We start from the raw sequence: 21,787 nt of genomic DNA, 5'->3' as shown, positions 1-21,787 counted from the left end.
AGAGACACACAACCATGCACACACACACTCACACCTAGGGGCAATTTGGAAAGGCCAATTAACCTAACAGTCATGTTTTTGGACTGTGGGAGGAAACCGGAGTACCCGGAGAAAACCCACGCATGCACAGGGAGAACATGCAAACTTAGTGACTAGATCAGCAAAACAATTATAATTAGAAAAAATTCTTCAATTTGAGCATTATTTTCATTGATCACCAGCTACACTTGTTGAATTTTATCCAAAATGTAGTAAATGTCAAACAGAAACATTTAAGAAGGTAAAAGTGGGGTTTGGTTTTCTTATGAGAAATGCAGCTACTATTGTAGACTTTTTATGTTTGTAGAATGTTTAAAACTGTGCATTAAATCAACATTACTTTAAAAACTATAAAACCAGTCATGTAATGTTCATTCGTACCTTCTCTACCAAAAGTTGAGAAGTGAACGCTAGTGAACGTTTACCCTCAGTGAACGTTTACCCTCAGTGTTATTAGTAGAAAAAGGAGAAAAGAAAGCATCGTCTTTTATCTTTCTTGCAAATGAAACGGGAAAAGGAAAAATAATCACACAAAGTCATTGGTTGAAAAGTTATTTGATTAAATGAGCTAAAAAAAACAACCTTACTTTGGACAGCTTTGTATACACTAAATTTCATCAAAGTAGAGACAATGACTGGCAGACCTAAAATGGCCTTAACAAGATGTCAATAGTGGTCCAGTATCTGAGGGTAAATGTCTCTGTGATGCATGTTGAGGTTTTGTACTCCTTCTGTGTGAAACATAAATCTGGAAATTGTAATTGCAAATTTATTCATGTGAGATTACAATGTCTTCCATAACAAGAGATAGTGGAACAAAACATGATGTTAAAATAAAATAGATTTGCATTTCAAGAATGTTTCTGGCAAAATAGGTGAAGAACAAATTCTCTTTGTCCTTTTTATGCTCTGTGTTGCCATGTTGTTGCTGTGAAACCACAAGCAATCATTTGTGCAGTTATGCCCTGGGCTAACTGTGACTGTGGACATTACAAACATGTCACTGGTTTGACTAATGCATGGAAACAAGCTGGAAAATATGAAAGGTTTACATTTTCTTCAAGTGTCCTCCTCGATCATTGTGTAGCAGCTCAGATGGATGTTTGATCAGTGTGTAATGTTTTTGATAAGTATTTTTCCTATTGCTATACGAGTGCTATAGTAGTCTACTAATCATGTCCACATTTTTCCTTCTTTGTTAAAATATCATCAAGCAAAGACATTACACAATAGGGCAATGACATTCTTTTATTTTGGAATTGATCTTAAAAGTAGAAACAAAATGGTATTTAAAAAAAACAGAAATGGAAATGAAGGATAACTGCAAAACTTTCTGTTTTGTCTTTTCAGCTGCTGTCAAAGATACAAGTGTACTGATTAAAATGTATAACCCACCGTGAGAAAATTGCTGGGCTAACGTTTAGTTGTGCTGCTTTTTCTAATTACGTAGCAAGAAGGAAGTAATGTACATGTTGGGTTAATTGGCTATTCTATTCGATTGTGGGGGTGAGCGAGCACGGTTGTTTGCCTGGTGTGTCTCTGTACTGGCCCTGTGATGGACTGTTGACATTGCAAGAACGGACCCTGGCTCACTCCCAAATGGGAGCGCAGATGGGAAGCATCCCACTCTGACCCCAAACAGGACAAAGTGAGCTCAGAAAATGGATGAGTAGCTACTCTGCTTTAGGGTGGGAGTCCGAACGTATCTGCAAAGTTCCATTCAACACTTTTGTTTGTCATGATATATATGAGGATAGGGTAATATTTTCATACTATATCTACATGCATCACTGAAATGTAAAAAGTGTAGCAGCTGAGCACTTTGTCAAAAATGATGAATAGAACCGTACAAAGAGATTTTGTGTCTGTACTGCAAAGCTAGGAAACATAATGTGAAAACTGTTAGTCATAAATCCCAAGCTGCGGCAGTTTAAGTCAATTCCCCTTTGAGTCACACATGCTGCCCTCCAGTCAAATAATGATATATTACACCTATGGAATCTATCATGCGTTTGCTGTGTACCGTTTCATGAGTGAGACAGTTTTGTGTAAGTAAAAAAAGGAAATAAAAAAAAATAGAAGGGAACTTTGACTGTGAGAATTCAAGTCATGTTCCTGACATTCTTTTTATTACAGTGATACAATACACATGTTTGGACTTTGCAAATTCAACACAAGTAATAGTGCACATTATTTATTAGGATTGTTAGGTGAAGGGATACAATTTGTAAAACATTTTATCAACGCATTGTACAACTAATCGGTGAAATGGCACTGTGTGTGCATTCATCGTTGTGATCAAAGGAGTGGAACACAGCTCTGGATTGGCAGCCTACACAATGTACTCATCCAAAAAGACTTGTGGGATATGTAACAGCACTGGATGTTTTTCAATTCTAATCTTATTTTGCTTTTGGAGATGAGCATTGAAAGAGAAAATGATTTAAGTTATTTGTCGTTTATTTAATTTAAACATATCAAAGGGCTAGAAAAAGTAGCTCTCATAATTAACTAATATCAGAACAGGAAATCAAAAGTTTCACAAAAACAAGAAATCAGTATTTTAAAATCGATTTAGATGGTGCAAAGGATATTTACCATTCACAGAAACCTCTGAACACGTATAAGAAACCAGATGGGTAAGATCATTTTTAGCAAGAGATCTAATAATATTTCACAATGAAAACTGGCTTACATTTTATGAGAAGCTGCTGTATCTAATAACAGTCACCTGCAAAGAGATAATGAGTGTCTTTGGTATACAATTGTGGAAAAATGTCCAAACGGTACAATTAAACCCCCTGCCTTCTCCCTAAAATCTCATCAGATTGCAGAAATAAAATATTCAAATTGACTTTGATGTTCTTACTCATATTATCATACATTCTCTATTTGAACATTAAACGGACCAACTGCAGTTTTAAATTTTAATATCATCCTTGAATCCCTTGTTACTGACAGTGCCCTGGTATTTTTCACCTTTTGTCAAACTGCGACCACAATCTTCAGCGTATTTCGTTGGAATCAGCCGAGAGATCCATTGTAACTGAAGGAGCTGTCAAGGTTTACAGCCCAGAGGGGACGAGTAGTTGTGAGCTCCAAAAATCTGGCCTTTATGAAAGAGCAGCAAGAACAAAGCCACTGTTGGAGGAGATTTATAAATATATAAAAATACTGTCTAAAGTTTGTCAGAAGCCGTGTAGATGATACAGCCAACATATGGATATAGGTGGTGTGGTAAAATGAGATTAAAATTGAACTGCCAGGCCTACGTTCAAAATGCTACATCTGAAAACAACACTGCACTAGTGAAATAATGCATAGAAAGCAATTAAAACAATACAAAGTGAAATGAAAAACTGGTGGCACCACAAGACTAATGAATATTTAAGATTTGAATAAGATTAGATGAGGATAAGTATGTAAAAAAAAAGCTTTTTTTTTTCTTTTTGCTTTTCCATGTTGGTAACTTAAGAATTCAGTGAACAAAAGATACATTTACAGATGTATCCATCTACTGATGCCTTTTCTTCAGTTTCACCCTAAGATTGCATCAACATGAATTAAAAATACTTAGGATTATTGATACATTCCATAGTATTTCCATTTCCAAGTACAAATGTGTTTTTCTGTGTTCTGTAATTAAACTTCCTGTCTTGGAAACATGTAGCAGAGCTACATATAGAAAAGTGTGTGTCTGGTGGGAGCAGTTTCCTTGTTGTTGTAATTGATGTGTTTTCAAACAGAACAGCAGTCTGCTGAGTTGGAGTGGGATGTTTCAAGGAAAGAAATTAAGATTCTCTCACCTTTACTTGGAGGTTCGTATTATCTAAACCACAAACGCTTAGCTTACAAATTATCGCTTTGTATTAGGCCAGTTTGGACTTCCATGTGACATGTTCCACTAACAATTAGATGCATATTTACTTAGCCTTGTTGCTCAGTTTCATGTTTGTGTTCTTGTTTTGCTTCCAGATCAATCCGTTGTTTTTCTAGTTGGTCTCTGCTATGAACCTGGATCAGTGGCTTGTATTTTACTTCACGTTCAGTTCTGGATCTTTTAGTAGCTCCCCGCTTTGGCGGGATCTATCACAGTGGCAACTTATGATGAAAACCTAAAATGCTTGAGGGCAGGTTAGGTTTCAAGATAAGAGGATCTGACATGTGAAATGGATAGGAAAGGCAGGGGTGTGTGAGCACTGACACATATTCATCTAGTTTCTGTTTCTTTCAGTGCAAGGCTTTTGGCTTTTACCAAGAAGCCTTTTTTTAATGCAGAAAAACTGAGACCCTTATGCAAGTGTTAAATTTGCTTATATACCAACCAAAAACGACATAGTTTAATGTAACATATGGTAAATTAATTTTAGAAAAAAACGATAACCGTATTTTCTGCACTATAAGGCGCACCTTCAATGAATGGCCTATTTTAAAACTTTTTTCATATATAAGGTGCATAGAATAGACGCTACAGTTACGGTTGCCACCCGTCCCGTATTGAACCTATACGGGATGCAATTTGTTCTGTACTCTATAAACGTGGATGTGTAATAATAAAGAAGTGGTCTCCGAGTACTTTATATAGTAGGCTGCCCCAGTCATTGTTTCACTCACAGTGTTGGTGTTGCGATATTGTGCCCAACTGCTTTCTGGGTAACACAGACCAACCGACACGCTGCCGTCGCAGTCTCTGTCTCTCTACCCCTGACCCCCCCGGCTTTCAATGTATAGGGGCTGGTTCCTTGGTAACCCTAGTCGAAGCACCCCGGATGAATATCTAAAGCCACTTTGTTGACATAAAGAATGTCAACAAAACAGTCCGACTCCGGTCGGCGAGGAGAGCCTTCCGCGCCTGGGCCGGATGATGGTGACCCTTCTCCGTTCGCGCACAGCATGTTTGTGGAGAACGTGGTGCTAAATGACCTGCAGACGACCTGATTATCAGGTCGGAGGGTAGATAGGTCAGTCAAACTTTATTAACAAACCAGCATTCTGACAACTATCCCAGCATACACCGCGCACTTCTTCTTCTACGGGGAAAATGAAGTCGGCGGCTGCTTACCGTAGTTGCTAGACCTGTTGTGGCTCAATATTGGTCCATATACTGTATAAGGCGCACCGGATTATAAGGTGCACTGTCGGCTTTTGAGGAAATTGAAGGTTTCTAGGTGCGCCTTTTAGTGCGGAAAATAGGGTAAGTAAAAGTAAGTAAATGAAAAATAAAAAGGCAAAACATTTTAAATAATCTGATGTGGGAGAATCTGCTGAAGGGGCAACTATAAGTCATTCACTTCACAAAGCTGGTATTTAGAGAATAACTAACTGTGCATAAAGTCTAATATGTTTCTAAAAAACTAATACTGTACGTCACCCTGAACACACCTTTACCTCTGTGAAATATGGTGGTGACTTTGGGTGGATGGGGATGAAATACCAGCCAATCCTGGAAGAAAACCTGTTAGAGGTTGCATGAGATTTGAGACAGGAGTAGAGACTCACCTGACAGTAGGACTGCTTTTCTACACATACAACCAGAGATACAATGGAATGATTTTGATCAAACCACATCCATGTGTTACAATAATAAACTGAAATAACATCAGACTTGTATAACCCTTTTCAATACCAGCAAAGACGATTTCCATTCACACACATTCACACACACTGATGATGGCACGCTGTGCAGCCACAGCTGCCCTGGGGCAGTCTGACAGAAGCAAGGCTGCTACATCTCACCATTGGCCCTTCTGACCACCACCAGCAGGCAAGGTGGGTGAAGTGTCTTGGCCAAGGACACAAAGACATAGGCGAATGGAGCGAATGCCTCCGCCACTCCTAATTAGCCCAATATGCATAAAAACGTTCAGAAGGTGTTCTCCATTTTAATTTTTTTTTACAAGCATTTTGGTAGATTTTTGTATTAGTTGCTGAAAAGAAGATATAAATATTGATTCAATAATGAGCTCCAACAATGTTACCCACATAATGCAGTCCCAAACAATTCCTCTGCGAGTTTCATAATGGGAAAATTATGATCAGATTTTACAAAAATGATAGAAATCTGACTCCACAAAGCATTAAGATCCCAATAACAAAAAGGACACCCCATGAAATATCAAATTATTTTCTAATGGATATTTACTACAAAAGTTAACATGGAATTCAGGACACATCCACATTTATTCTGACTAAAAATCTCAATGGCTGAGATCATTGTTGCTGATCTCAGCCAGCAACAATGAGATCATAATTACTCAACAGTTTGAGGGAGTTTTTCTATTTAAATCATCGGTTAGCTTGCTGTGCTCCTGATTTATGAATTGGGAGTTCGAAAGAGCAGCCTGAGGCCTTCAGAAAGAGGATTGTAGCAGCTCATGAGTCTGGTAAGGGATTTGAGTTGTATAAAAAAAGACACCCGATCATTCCTCCGCATAGAAAATAATCTTCTAGTGGAGGATATTTAAAGCAAACTGGCCTGACCATCCGACTAAGTTCAAATATATTTAGTTTTTCATGGGAGGGGTGAAAGGAAGAAACCTCAGCACTCTATGGAAAATAAGAATACACTGAGGTTTGCCAAAGTGAACACAGACATAGATCAGGACTTCTGGAACAAGGTTCTTTAGAGAGTTTTGTCTAAAATCTCACATTTTTGGAGGCCAGAACTAAAGACATGCTTGATGTAAAGAAAACACAGCATTCAAGGAAAGTGAATTTATCTGACTCAGAAGATATTTTCACCAAAATGAGTAAAACTGGGTATTTTGGGTTTGGTGTTTAATGAATAAATCTAAGTCAAATTTTCACCTCTTCCCAGATGAATAAAAACATGTGAATGTTTATTTCGAAAGACAGGGTCGTACTGATTTTCTATATGACTACAAATTACATTAGCTATGTTTTCTATTTATATGTTTATACGCTTGACCTCAAGTGAAAAGGTTTCTCTCTACTTATTAAGTATTTGATGAGGCAAGTAAAAAATCCATTATTGGTCAGATTTTCAGATGCTAGGATAACAGAGATGTTGCTGCCAACTGTTCTTCTTTTGCAAAGCTTTTAATCCAGCTCAAGCTCTCTCTCTCAAAGCCAGATGAAATCTATCGAACATCTTCCACAACAAGCAACATACAAAGAACTGTTTGTGCTCATCACAGGATGAGAGAGAAGATGCACGTTTTTGAGCATGCCGTCACCTTTTGCAAAGCTTTTGTTAGAGCACGGAGATGAACTCCAGTCAGGGCAGTTCAAATTCAAAATGCAGTCTATGGATGTTTTGCCCCAGGCAAGCTAAAACCTTACCCCACACCACACTCCCACCCCCACCCCCGGCATCCAAACCCCAGCGTTTACGATGCACCGCAAGAGAGCTGATTTTCTCCTCTATTCCTTTCGCATCAGAACTGCCATTGATTCACCTCATTCTGTTGTCCCAGATATCTGTTGTAGTTTAACACCTCGCTAGGAAGTGTGCTGCAAACCAACAGCAGTGCTACGCACAAACTCTGTTGTATCGTAAAATATGACTTGCTTTTTTTTTTTTTTTTTTTTTTAAGTAAATGTAGGTTAGGTTCAAAATGTTTGGATACTTGAGCTTACTGGCATCTCCACCGAGGGCAGCAATAAAACATTAAGTCTGGTCAGAGCTAGGAGATTGACCTTTGGAGTGGATGCTGAACTGAAAAGCAAAGCAGATGATTAAATCAGAAAGCTGTCTTAACTCATCATTTTAACTGTGAATACAGAGAAAATGAAAATTCAGATTAATGCTGGACCTAAAGGAGAAATGTTGTATTGATAATACATGAAATCATCACAGATAGCCTTTTAAAGACGACTGTTAAAGACATGAAGGCAAAAATATTGCCTTCATTTCCTCACACACTTGCAAAATTACTTCAATCTGACTGACCACAGCATTTGAATGCATTTAATTTATCTGGGCATTCTGTGCTTGATCAAAAATAAAAAAGCGTAGGAGTTTCAGTTGACCCTAATTTGGGCACTAAGTGTTTCAGCTGCCTGTTACACTAGGGATCCAAAAACATGCTCTGATCATGAGTTGTGAAACGGATTAACAAGAACTGAAAGATGTGTAACCCTCAGAGGAAGAGGACCGACTTTATTTTATTTTTTGTCATTTCAAAAATATCCCTTCTGCCTAATTAATTGTAATCCTAATGTGTCCTAGTGCAATGAATATGCCCCGAGAGCAGTTTGATGAGCCTCAGTGAGCACATTTTCTAAACCAACTAATGCTTTCAGGACAAATTTGAATGTGTTCATTCATATTCTGAACCTATTCACCTGCAAAATTATTAGAAGTGAAAAAAAAAAAAAGGCTAAATAACTTTTTCAAAATGTGGAAATTGGGGGAATAAATCCATGCATGAAATAAAGTAATTCAGATGTTGCATGTGAAACCTTGAACAACTTCAACTGCAGTTTTAAAGCAGGAGTGCACAAGAATCACAAACAATATGTTTGTAGCAAGTTTTAAGTTCAAGGTGTTCGAGATAAATCTAAGAACTATTTAGATTTCTTTTCAAATATATTTTTTTATTCATTTTCTCTTGGAAGAGACTGATTATGCCAACTTTAATGAGATGTGCTACTGCAATGTATTTAACATGACTTCAGGGTCCACAAATGGAAAGCTGGTTGAATAAAACCTGTTCCATTTTTAATTTTCTTAGAGGCTAAGGATGCTCCCATTAATACTAACGGGTTTCAATGACTTGCATTGCACTAGGATGCAGCTTAACCTGGCGTAACCTCATTTGGTTTACTGATACAGCATTGGGAAGCATTTCGTTCCTATAAAATAGAGCTATATAGTTTAAATAATCTGACAAGAGTTGCAGTGCCTTTGAAAAATATAAATATAATATTTTACTAATAAATGTATTTTTCAAGCCTTGACACAGATCCTCAATTAGATTTAGATTTGAACTTTGACTAGACAATTTTAAAGCTTGTTTAAGCATTCCATTATAGTTCTAGCATGACATAATAGTTTTGGCGAAAGGTGAACTTCAGTTGCAGTCTTACTGTACATGGTTTGTAGCCTCAACAAACAATCAACTTTTCCCATGCATTTAACTGCATCAATTTTCCCATCAACACTGACCTGCCTCTTCTTAGCCTACCTACTCAATAAGAGCATCCCCACAGCATGATGCTTCCGCCACCATAAATTGCAATGGGCACACATTTTTTATTTTGTATGTAGACCAGAAAGTTCACTTTTCTCCATACAATCTTTATTAAAGACCAATTTGTGTGGAGTACAAACTACACAAAGACTAGTTCTTGTAACTTATACTTTCCTTGACTTGCATGGCCTGTCATATTAGGTGAACCATCATGTCTTGGCAAGTATGCAGGTGTGCCATACTCTTTCCATCTTCAGATAATAGATTAACTAGCAACCCATGACATGAGATGTTCACACATTGCCATATTGTTTTTAAAGTAACCTGCTTAAACAGTCCGCTGTGTTGGTCTGTATGATTGGCTTTTATGGAACATTGCCTCTGTGCAATTTAATATACTGCCATGAAATTGAGCAGAGATAGGCAGACAGATTTTTATTGCAAGTTGCCATATAGTGAAGTCTTTGAGTCCAAGCACTCTGTTTTGCCCTAAAACATTCAAACCTCAATCTCGGTCATAAATTTGTATTAATAAATGAAAAAATTAGACAACCAGTGTTCTGTTTCACAGTTTGAAAGAAATTGGTCCAGACTTTCACCTAAATTGTAACAGACCAAAACAATAAAAACATTATTCTGTCCTCTCTCTCTCTCCTTCTCCCTCTCTCTCTCACACACACACGCACACGCACGCGCACACACGCACACACACACACAGTTTGTCTCTGTGCCCTAAAACAAACATCCTGGGTGACAGTTTTGTCTATGGACTCATTTGCACGGATACAGTTGTGTGCATCCTTGCAACACCTAGCAACTTCCTCCCTTCCTTATTCCAGTCTCATTTTCTCATCCTACGTTGCCCTTGATTTCTAACATCTTCTCCATTTCACCTCCCTCCTTCTTCTTTCATTCTCTTTCTCCTCCTTCTCCTGCAGCAAATCCCTTGCTTCCTTCCACCTCTTCACCCACTGCTGCCGGAAGGTTTTCAGAAGCTGTTACATAACACACTTCAAATTATCACAGCGTATGCATTATGGATACTGGCAGATATGGCAGACGTCGTAGGATGCGATAAGAAAGACGGGGGAATAAAATTTCTGATCACTTGCTTTGCAGATTAAATGGGTCAATCTATCATTTCCATGGTTATTGAGATTAACAGAAATGGTTCTGTCAGCTGCTGTGTGTGTGCGTGTGTGTGCGTGTGTGTGCGTGCGTGTGCGTGCGTGTGCGCGCGTGTGTGTGTGGCACATCTGTGAACTTGTGCTACTGAATCATCTCTCATCTCAGCACCAAAGCACTGATAACAACTGGGTGACTCTGATGACACATGACAGTAGTTCCTACACTCTCCCACTTTTTTAGAGTGGTCATGTCCCCCCCTCTTTTCTGAATCTTGCACTGTCATTCTGTATTTCATCCCCTGTTTAGCTGTTTCCAAATAATTCATTCTTCTTTTTACCTCTTTCATCATCCCCTTGTTGTTCTTCCTGCATCCTAGCCGGTCTCATCCCCGATTCCCTTTTCCCAGCTGTCTGTGTTCGAGGGAATTACAGAAGTCATGCTTTACCCAGAAGACACAGGACAGTGCCTGGGCACACAGCTCAGGCAGAAGTCAGCTCCCAGAGCACTTAATGCTGCTGAAAACATCACCCGCAGTCATGTTCAACCTTCACTTCAGCCTAAATACTCCCCGAGACAAAAAAGAAAGGAAGAAAAAAAACAAGCAGTAATGCCAGATGATAAAAGAATTATATAGCAAAGCCTAACACACTTGGAAAATCCCCCCCCCAAAACCCGCAGATACTCTTCGCCCATGCATTATAGATCAGCTCCCCTATGGATCCTACATGGAGTGACGTGATGAAACCAGACTGAGTGGCTAATATTTGTCACATTGGGATGTATAATGGGATGTCAAATACAATTTTCACGCTTGAGTCCAGATTACTCAATATCAAGTTAAATGGATTAATTCAAATCAAACTAGCAACAGAGACCCTGCATCTAATCTCTTCCCCCTTCTTCTTTCTGAGCTACAGCTTAGTATTTCTCTGTTTTCACTTCATCTGCTCTGCAAATTCTCTGACTGTGCCTGTTTTCCTTTGCCTCTCCTGATATGAACATAAAATAAAGGTTCCAGCTGGGTCGCTGGGTTGGATGTTATGAGTCTGCCTTCAGCTCTCTGACTTGGAGAAGTTAACTGTTCAGCAGGAAGCTGAAAAAAAATCTCCTCAGGATTAAAGGGAGTCTGATTGATCTGACAGTTAAGTGTGCCTACCTCCTGTTTTGATTTTAATGAATTAAAATCAAACATCAGAGTGCCCCGACGGCAAAAAAGGCCTTGGTCTGGAGCATGAATATTAGTCAAAACTACTACTGGATCATGGTGGAAACTGAGGTAATTTTAAAATTTTAAAAAGAATAATATTCCTGTCTGAAAAGTGGAAAAGAAAAAGTTTCTCAAGGTTGGAAGATGAAATCCTAAGTTAGCCTTGCAAAAAAAGTACTTACACTTAACTTTGTCACGTTACAACTTCTAATTTATTTTGGGGGGCACGGGGGGAGTTTGCATGTGATAGGCCAACACAAAGTAGTGCATAATTGCAAAGTGTAATGCATGCTCTTTATTAAAAATAATTATAAATAAAAACTTGAAAGGTTTAGCATCTCTATCTACCTTTACATGTCACCTAATTAGAAACTAGAGTCCAACGATAACAGGACAGCTGCGTGCACGCCACAAATCTGGCCTTGATGGAGTAGTAGAAAGAAAGTCACTTAGAGAGGAAGTTATAAGAAGCTGAAAATATAGTTAATGTTAAAGTTACCCTGGTACCTTGAGTCCAGTGCAATTACTTGCTTTGAGAAATCCGTTATGAAAAAAACGAGTCCATCTATATGTAAGTTATGTGTGTATAAATACAACTGTTCTGTGAAGGTAATATGTGACTCTTTAACACACCCCATTCACTCAGTGAGCCCTTGTGGCAGAATCATGCTGTGCACATGGTTTTCCTCAGGAATGACAAGGATGTGGGTCAAATTTCTGAGGCATCAAATACCTTCTAACGGGAAAGCCTGACATCTAAGACAAAAGTTCGTCTTCCAGCAGGACAATTAAGATAAACATAAAATAAGAGCTATAACTAAATAGTGCATGCAAATGCTAAAATGTCCCATTTGAAGTCCAGGCATCAGTCCAATTCCAAATATATGGCAAGACTTGAAAATCAATGTTCCCAGACAGTCTCCACCCAATCTGACTGAGCTTGAGCTATTTTGCAAAGAAGAATGGGGGAAAACTGCTGGTTGAACAAAGGTGGTGGAGACATGCGGCTGTCAATGCTTTGGTGTAACAGCAAGTAAATCTTGACTCGCATGGATAGAATACAAATGCATGTCACACATCTTTGTCTGTGAAAAAGCTAGTTTTCACACTGTGTAGTGTGAAAACTATGTGTGGTTAAACCCAGGCATCCTTTTTCTTCAGCTTTTTTATTATGTATCAATTTGCTTTAGTCTATCATAAAAAAAATCCCAGTTAGACACATTAAATGTTACAGTAGTAATGTGACAAAATGTGAAATAGTTCAAAAAGTATTAACACTTTTATAAGGTGCTGAAACCGTCTTCCCTTCCTGTCATTTTGAAATATGTATTTGATCAGAAGAAACATTTCTGGATCATTAAATTAATCATAAAACTCAGAATAAGCAATTTATTATTAAGGTAAAAGTCAAATGGAGTCAGCTGGGCCTAATTCTCTCTGGCGTTTATTACACAAATCGCTCATGACTGTGCAACAGCAAGAGTTTTTTTTTCTTCTTCTTTGTGTGTAGTGTAGATGTGTCAGCCCTAATTCACTTTAAATCACTGTGTGGAATAGCCACTAATAACCCATTGATGTGACTGACAGTTAACGTACATCTAGTAACAATTATCTGTAAAGACAGGGGCAGTGGGCTGGTGTTAGTATTCAGAGGGGGTAGTTCGATATAGTCTGCCAACAGCTGTATGTCCTGTCAAAATGTCTTTGAGCAAGACACAGAAATCCCCCATGCTTATTCCTACGGAGACGCTCTGGATTAATGCTGTCGGCTGAATGCCTAAAATTTAAAGACGTGGAATACAGACTTAGGAACTGTCCAATAAACTGAAAAGACGAGGCTGTCCATTACAAACTCTACACAAATCGTCTCGCTGTCAAAGTTTTTTAATAATTCCTCTGTCAATCAAGGGCATGCGCACACACATTTTCCAACTGTTAAACCACAAAACATTTCAGAGACATCAAACATACTTGTAGAGAAAAATGTAACTTTAGCCAAATGTGAACTCTCTTCAAACCATCACATTTCACTTTTTGAATGAGTTACCTCTCTAAAGCAGTATCCTGTCATGCACTTGTGCATACTCTCTCTCCCCCTCTCTCATTTTTATCCTCTGCTGTGTTTATAATTTAAACACTTTGTCATGTTTTATCAGTGTAGAAACAGCCAACTGATGCACAGCTGGGACAGAGCAATGGTGAAATTAAGAGTAGCAAGAGATAACCCAGAGGCTTGCTGGCTGAAACAGAGCGCTTCAGATGGAGACTGAAATGGTACCAAGAGCGCTACGGAGAAACTGGCTCTCCCTTCCTCTCTCTAAATATGCTGTATGCCAAATTCGCAATGGCACTTTTGGCAGTTCAAACTTGTCTGGGTGTCCAAAATCCCCAAAACATAAGGACGGGGTACTCTATATTCTGTTGAAGCAGCAGAAGTGTTTTTCACTGACATTCCTGCTTGAGGTTGCAGACTACACTTCAAACTCAACTGTGCAGCTACTTTTCGTCATGTCAAAGCTCACAAACAGGGTTCAGCAGGTACATATATAATGTTTTATAGGAGTTGTTAACTGTTGGATGGACTCAAATGTGAGAGCATATTTCATATTAAAGAAAAAAGGAAGAGAGTTACAGGAACACATTGACACAGCTCAAAGAAATACTCCCCATGCTATATCCGTTTCCAGAATTTATTTTATTATCATTTTCTTGTTTTATTTTTTTTTCCTATGTCCAGTTTTATTCTTGATGATACATTTTGTCCTCCTGGGCATGAATGATACAAGTCTTTCATATCTCCCAATAGCAATGGTTCTGTCATTCCTTAAGAAATATTCTATTGTAGTCATTTTTTTCAAGGTAAGGGTTTGTTGACTTCTAATGGAAAAAAAATCAAGGACAACACTCAGAGGACATTTGAAATAGCATTTTTTATTTTCTCCCTTTAAAAATTCTCACATGGTTGTTGGGATCATCCTAACAAACCTCTAGGGCTTTTAATTTGTTACATGACTGGTACTCCAGACAAGCCCAGACTTCTGCACCTTTTTAATCCAAGTAGATTAAAAGCCTTTAGTAGCAAAACTGTGCTTTAAAGAGTGCAATCAGTGTAGAATAATTCATACCACATTTGACTGATTTATTTTTTGTTTTTTATGCTTTTCTCAATCTCAGTTGGTTTCAATGGAAAAAAAGGCCCAATTTTATGTTTTAAATAAAGAGTTGGGCTTTTCAAGATATGTTCAGTGTTATTTAAAGAATCAAACAGATCAGGTCTAACCCTTGTAAATGGTTTATGTTTGATATTTTAAACAAAAGGGGTTTTAATTATCACTCCAGATAGCCTATAAAAGAAAGAGGGAGAGAAATGTCCCTTTAATTTGTCATCAAAAGCAATAGTGTATGCCCATATTTTCTTGCGATGCTTACAACATAACATCACAGTGTAACATTCCCACCTGGTAGTAATGGAAACTACAACAACTTGTGTCTCTTTTTTTCCTGTTAGAGTCCTTGTGCCACATCCTAATGTAATGTCGCCCCGAGCAGGGAGCCACAGTGTCTATATCAAAAACAGCCACTGCTCATAAGTCTGGGAAGTTTATTTTTCATTCAGTTTTTAGTTACACACAGAGCTCCATAAATGTAAATCCCTAACACTTAAGAGTCATTACATTCATATCATCACTGAGCATTCATTGCAGTTCAGTTATGTGGGCCAGGATTATGCTGAATATGCCAGATCATCTTATCCAAATATGTCTTAGTATTTCACTTAACATAGAGCTGCCATGAAAGACACAAGGTCTTTCTGTGCTCAGTTTTCTCACCAGTGTTTTTATTTTCTTGGACTCTGGCTCTAGTTGTTGACTCTATGCCATCTCCTTTGCAATTCTTTCAAGAGTCACAGCAACACAGAAGATTCCTGTGCCAAATAATTATGCGTCTACTTTTTTGTGCAGGGCTACCTAAAGAAAAGCTAACAGTACATGACATGATTTACCAAACGGCCTCCCTAGACACAGCATGTCTTAGTTTGTGTGCCTGTAGACAATTCAGACACCCATTTAAGGAGCTTTCCATGAGCCAACTGGGCTCAGATGGTCAAAACATACTTGAATCCTGATTCAATTTAATGCCACATTATGGTTTGTGAATGGAAAACAAAAAGTAGTTTTGACTCTGCCTAAGAATTTTGGAAATTTCTGCTGCCTTACTATTTTTAAAGCTTTTATGCTAGCGCAAGTGTGTGACTTCCAAATTATCCTGAAATATTAAGAATAGTAGATATGTTGCTGATCAGGTCTACACAAGTATACAAGCAGACAGTTACATAAAAGAAGACAGATTTATGTTTTGAGTGTTTCAGCACCGCAGAGACAGATGGAAAGACTGACGCTCAAGGTTTCAGCACCATGGACAGAGGCACGGAAGACGGAAAGTAAGCGAGGGAACATATGAGTGGAGAGACCTTTTTTTACGCCACAGTGTTAAATAAGGAATACTTCTAGTATCATGTTTGCACAAGATGAGAAAAGTAGCAAGGAAGAATGAAGGGGGAGAAAGAAGAAAAGAGAGGTAGGTAGGTGTGTGCATGATGTAAATAAAGTCTCTTTGAAGAATGGTTCAGCAAAGCCTAACTCTCTTTGAGGTTTGCAACACCTAAGCGTCTTCAAAGACAAATCTCTGGGGACAAAAGACCGTGTCCAACACAAGCGTACACTCAGCTTTTCGCATGTTCATTCACAAATTTGTACAACAGAGTGCAATAAAAATAAATAAAAAAAAAACATCAACATTTGCAGATAACCCTCCCTACGCTGTACCTTTTTGCACAAACACACAAATGTTTATGTTTAAAGTGCTTTTGAGTGGATTTCGTTTCAAATAACCCATTTCAAAGGCAATATTTGTTCAAATGTTTAGAGTATACGCAGACGTCTTGACAATGAGTCGGTATTATACGATTTACTAAAGGGGCGGTACGTACAATCAGAGCGGGCAGGTGAGAGAGCAGCAAGGCCACTCATCAGTCGCCAACCTTGTGTCTGTTATAAAGCTGCACTGTGCAGTAGGTTTGCTCCTCTAGCTCAGCGGTGCGTGATCACATAGCAGCCTCGGCTCTAGCTGTGACTCTTAATACGCTCCCGTTAAGTCAGGTGCTTTCCCATTATATTTGTTTAAGTGGGTTGTTTCAGTCCACAGCAGTCATCTCATCCTTTGACTTCTGTGGGTTCAGTTACAGAACTGCTGAGTGGACTGTTTGGGTTGAGAGAGACCAGCTTTGAGGCAGAACTGTACTGTCAGAGCTTAAAACTCAAGCACATTTATTTCGGTTATGCTCTCACTTAAGAGATATATGAAGAAAAAGCGAAACGGGAGCTTTTTTTTTAAGGCAGGAAAATAAAGGGAAATTGTGCAATTAAACAGAAGCAAGTCTTCCAGGAAAGAGAGATTAAAGCGAGTGTGATATGTCCAAGGAAGCAAAATGTGTTGTTTAGCCCAATGGCATTGTAGTTGTTCTAATTCAGCAGAAGCCCCAACAGGATCCTACGTTCTTCTTCAAACATCCAAAGCCAGGAGCGCTTCCTCTTAAAGGTCTGTGTGAGATCTGCACACTGCCGCTGATGTTTAATTGGTTACAGCACTCGACTAAAGAGGACAAAAAAACACATGTTTGAAAACACAGGAGGGAAAAACAGAGGCTCTGTAGGTCAAGCTTCTCAAATAAAGTCCCATCTAAAGCTAAGTGAGCTTTTGAAACATGATTTTGTTTTCAAACTTTTTTTTGCAAAGCTTCAAATACTGAAACCTCTTTTGTCAAGGTAATTCGTTGCTATAAATTCTATCTAGCATACCTATATTGGAGATGTTTTTTTATGCATGCTTTAGTGCTCAATGTGGGAGTCAGGGTTACATTCAAATACTCCAGTGATGGTTGTGCTCATCTGACTGAAGGAAAACAAGCTCAAACAAAATGTTCTCTCATGTGAGTAAATACAAAGACAGAATCTATTACATCTTCAAATGAAAGGTTGTACCTGCTTTGACATGCATGAGGCAAAGCAAGAATCCCTGTTGCATCCTGCTTGATATAAAATAGTTGCTGATTTGTGGGATATGCAAATACATGCATATCACATGAACCCTTAATTGTTGCTCGATAAACCAAAAACTGGTCAGTCAGCACACTGCGTTTCAGAAAATATTGGTGTTGACAAGTTTTAGGTCTCACCTTTGTACCAGGCATCTTTATTTAACATCTACTAATTTGGCTGAAATACTTGCGACAGAGCATTAGGCTGTAACCCATTATAATTAAAACATATGCAAGACTTAATAAAACAGTCTGAAATGCAAATATTCTACTAAGGGAAATGACATTTTTACTAAAGCCTATTTTTTTTTCCTTAAGCTGATATGCACTCAGAGTTGCACTTTCCAAGCTTTGTGATGTTGTATAGCTGCATGAAGTCAAGTATAAATGTCAGTTTTTCAAGATAATTGTATATAGACAGATTCAGATATTTTCTTGTGACCAGAATTGAACAATTTTATGAAAACTAAAAAAAATTCTGTCTTTTTCCAATCAGTCAACACACCTGCAAGTCTAACTGACCACACTCGTCAGTGTGGAACTTATTTCTGACAGAACCCAACAGGAGCTTTTCTAGTAATTAAGAGAAAACAAAAAAAAAAAAGCAAAATCTCGATTAACTCCAGAAGTATGCAGCAGACTCGAATCTCCTTCACACATTCTGAGATGTTGTCTCTAATATAAATAATAATAACAACATAATGTGCATCTGTTTAATAAACAAATGAACAATTTAATAATCTCACACATAACAGTAATAGCAATATGCGGCTATTGAGTTAGACATTTTAATGTATTTTGATCAGGAGGATTTAACTGGACTTTGTAGTACATGAAAACAGTTATGTGACTTAGAGCTGTTTAGCAAGAAAATCTTTTTACTCTTATTAATATTGTTGTTATAAGCTTATAAGATTGTCCAATATTTTTTTTATTATTATTCTTATTTATATTGGGAGCAGAGACAACATCACACAGTGTGTGAGGGAGATTTGATTATCAATGAGGAATCAGAATAATCTAAAATTGATGTCAACACGTTTTACAAAATAGGTGCATCTCCACTATTATATGTAGCTTTTTCAATAATGCATTCTGTTTTATTGCTGCCCAGGTGCACAGACTTTAAACATAAAATAGTGCATATGAAGAAAGAGGAATGCAGGGAAAGCTGAAGTCTGTAGAAGGCTCAATACGGCCACTCTTAATGTAGTGTGAATTCTACTACATCAGCACCATGTGCCCAGTTCATGTGCCTGTCAGGAAAATAGAAATCCTTTGGAGGTTTGGATAATGTTGTCAACTCCTGGAGGTTAAAGGCATCTTTGCATGCTGGAATTTACAGACTTACAGACAGACACACTGTCCAATCAGGCTGCATAGGATTTTAGTTTATTGTAATCTCCTCGTCGGTATGAAAAATATCAGCACTTCCTGTTACACCTTGGTTAAGTGGGTAGCAACAATAGGATACTAATCCCATTACTCCTTATGATATTATGAACAGTCTTGAAATTTAATGACCAAGAAAAACTATCTTGTAATTAGATGTGGAGATTGAGCAACTAATGATAATACAAATTTTACAACTGAGTAATATTATTTAAATGTTAGAATTATTAACATTGAATTACTAAATAGTCACATAACATGAAGTTAATGTTTACATAGTGGCATTTGTCTCTCATATTCATAATTAGGGAATATACCTAAAGATAAATATTTTCAACCAGCATACAAAACTCTAAGAGAAGTCAAAGTCATAGAGATTTCCTGTTACTGACAGAAAAACACATCAGAACAATGTGATTCTGCCCCCACCTCACATCATAGGGATAGTGCTAACCAGAGTATAGTGCCAGTTAGGGTTGTTCCTACAATCTCTATTTTTTTGTGGCCAAATGGCTTTCATGTGACCATTCTACCATAGCAGACTGACTGGTGGAATGCAATAGCAATACTTGACCAGATGCTTCTGTCTCCACCGATACTATGGCTCTGCCTCTGCCCTGGCGCTCACCTATCTAATCAATGAATCCCAGATATAGCAAAAATTCAAATGGAGTCCTTGTGATTCCAAGCTTTTTTCATTTCTAAGCACTGGACACCAGGGTGATTTTGGCAAGAATTAGTTGTGCAAAAGTATTTTTTACATACTCCTCCAGATTTGTGCCCTGAAACAAACAGGTGCCAGAGGTCTAGAGACATACATTTAACTTCATTGCTTGGTTGCTTCTTTGACGTGCTCCGTCAACCGTGAGACCTTGTTTTCCAATCCAAATCATGCTCAGTCAACTGAATTTGCCACAGGTGGATTGCTTTCAAGTTGCAGAAGCATCTCAAGGATGATTTGGTGGAAGTCGGAGAAACCCGAGGTCAATTTTGAGTCGGATAGCAAAAACAGGTGAATGCATGCGTACCTGTTATGTTCCAAGGTTTATATTGTTATAGATTTATAAAGAAAAATCTAAGATGTTTTGCCTTGGCAATTTTAGCTATTTTGTGCACACTTTTAGAAGAAAACAAAACCTAAATCTATTTTAGAATAACTAAGCAATGTTAAAAAGTGAAAGGGTGTGGATGCCTTCTGTTGGTGCTGTATGTGAAAGTTTTAGAAGCTGAAAGACAGTTTGTCTAAAATTATTATAGCTGTGTTGACTCATCATTTAGATCATCTTTGTGTGACCTCTGCTGAATAGTCTGGGAGAAGAAGAGAAAAAAAACAAAAAAACAACACCTCACCTGCGTTCCTCAGCTTGCGGTTCCTGAACACCGAAATGATGACCAGCAGGTTTCCTAGCACATCAACCACCGTGGTAAAGATCAAGACACTGGCCAGTATAGCGATGACCCAGGCAGGCCGAGCGGTGCCCTCCGCGGGCAGGCTGCGCTCCAGCTGCCCCAGCCGTGGCTCTGTCCGGTTCTTCAGGAGCATCAACGTGTCCGGCATCACTCGGTCCACAGCGCGAAGCTGCCCGCCTCAAGCCCCCCGCTAAAATGTTGATTTTTTTTTTCTCTCCTCTTTTTGTTATTGCAAGTGTATTTTTATTATTATTATTATTATTATTATTATTATTATTTCAACGTCCCGCCGGCACCGTCGGTACCGGTGTGTCCTAGATGAAACATGGAGCGCACCCTTCCCCAAGTTCCACGAGAGCGCAGGTAAAGTCCGCCACTTAAAGGCGACAATTAGTTGCTGCTGTGATCACGTGTGACGCATGAAGTTGCCCGGACTCTTGGCTTCCTTTTTTCCCTCACATCTTCAGAAGCAAAGTGACCGGTCCACGTCCCGCGACAAACGGCACACGGCCGCGGTGCCACACCTCCTGCCGGGAGAAAGGAATGCGAAACATTTCTCTTTCAGAAAATAATGTTCTAAGAACACGGCTCTTGTTTCTGAACTCTTAATGTGACGCCTTACCTGGCTTGTTGGTTGGCATTTGTAACTCTCCTTCGTCTGCGTGTGCTCACAAAAAAAAAAAGAAAGAAAAAAAAAGGGGGTAAATAAAAATGGAAAAGCGAGCGATTTCCTTGTAAGCGGTCAAATGGCAGGGGTTATCTCTGTGTTCAACGTGCAGCTTAGTTTACCTTCTTTAGCGATGTGTGTCTGCGTGTCCATGTACAGGACCGTACAGCTTAAACGGCGCAACTGGAGCTGAACGTAGCGAAATGTCACACAGTAGCAGCCCCCGGTGAGACACTGATGATGATGAGGATGATGATGAGGATGTGGAGACATCCACAGAGTGAGGATGGAGCGAAGACTCGCCTCTTTCGGTGTGTGTGTGTGTGTGCGTGTGTGTGCGTGCGTGTGTGTGTCCCTCTCTCTCTCTCTTCTTCCTTCGTCCCCTACTCTGCGTGAAAACAAAAATATTTTCCATTTTTGCCCCGCTGCATTTTATTCCAACTCTATCCCGGCGTGACCTCCCAGAATCTGCCTTTGATTTGGGCACAATTGCTCGGAGGTGCTCCGACTGTAAGCACACAGAGTCGGGTCGGTTCGGGAAATCCAGTGATCACGCTGTGACTTCGCGTAATCTTTTTTTTTTTTCTTTTTTTCCACCGGGGTGAACGGGGAGGACATTTTGAAAGTAAAAATGATTAAATCAGACACGTTGCCGCTGTGTATGTTTCTCGAAATCTAATTTTAGACGTGAA

At 38.7% G+C, this 21,787-nt stretch overlaps 1 protein-coding gene across 2 annotated transcripts in view; it reads right to left on the bottom strand.

Moving 5' to 3' along the window:
• mtnr1bb (melatonin receptor 1Bb) overlaps window positions 1-21,645 on the bottom strand; it is a 50,278-nt gene extending 28,633 nt beyond the window's left edge. The window contains exons 1-3 of one of the 2 annotated variants that reach the window (XM_008427204.2): window positions 21,218-21,645; window positions 21,051-21,095; window positions 20,369-20,955 (exon numbers count right to left, since the gene is read on the bottom strand). In XM_008427204.2, coding sequence (XP_008425426.1) covers window positions 20,369-20,576 — 208 coding nt within the window. In that variant the 5' untranslated portion in view covers window positions 20,577-20,955; window positions 21,051-21,095; window positions 21,218-21,645. The remainder of the gene's footprint in view (window positions 1-20,368; window positions 20,956-21,050; window positions 21,096-21,217) is intronic. The other variant, XM_017308656.1, reaches the window with a different exon arrangement.
• Between the last annotated feature and the right edge of the window lie 142 nt (window positions 21,646-21,787).

This window comes from Poecilia reticulata, linkage group LG14, assembly GCF_000633615.1.
Source record: "Poecilia reticulata strain Guanapo linkage group LG14, Guppy_female_1.0+MT, whole genome shotgun sequence".
NCBI classification, from domain to species: Eukaryota; Metazoa; Chordata; class Actinopteri; order Cyprinodontiformes; family Poeciliidae; genus Poecilia; species Poecilia reticulata.
The sequence above is the reverse complement of the archived record's forward strand: the minus strand, read 5'-3'. Positions and strand labels throughout refer to the sequence as shown.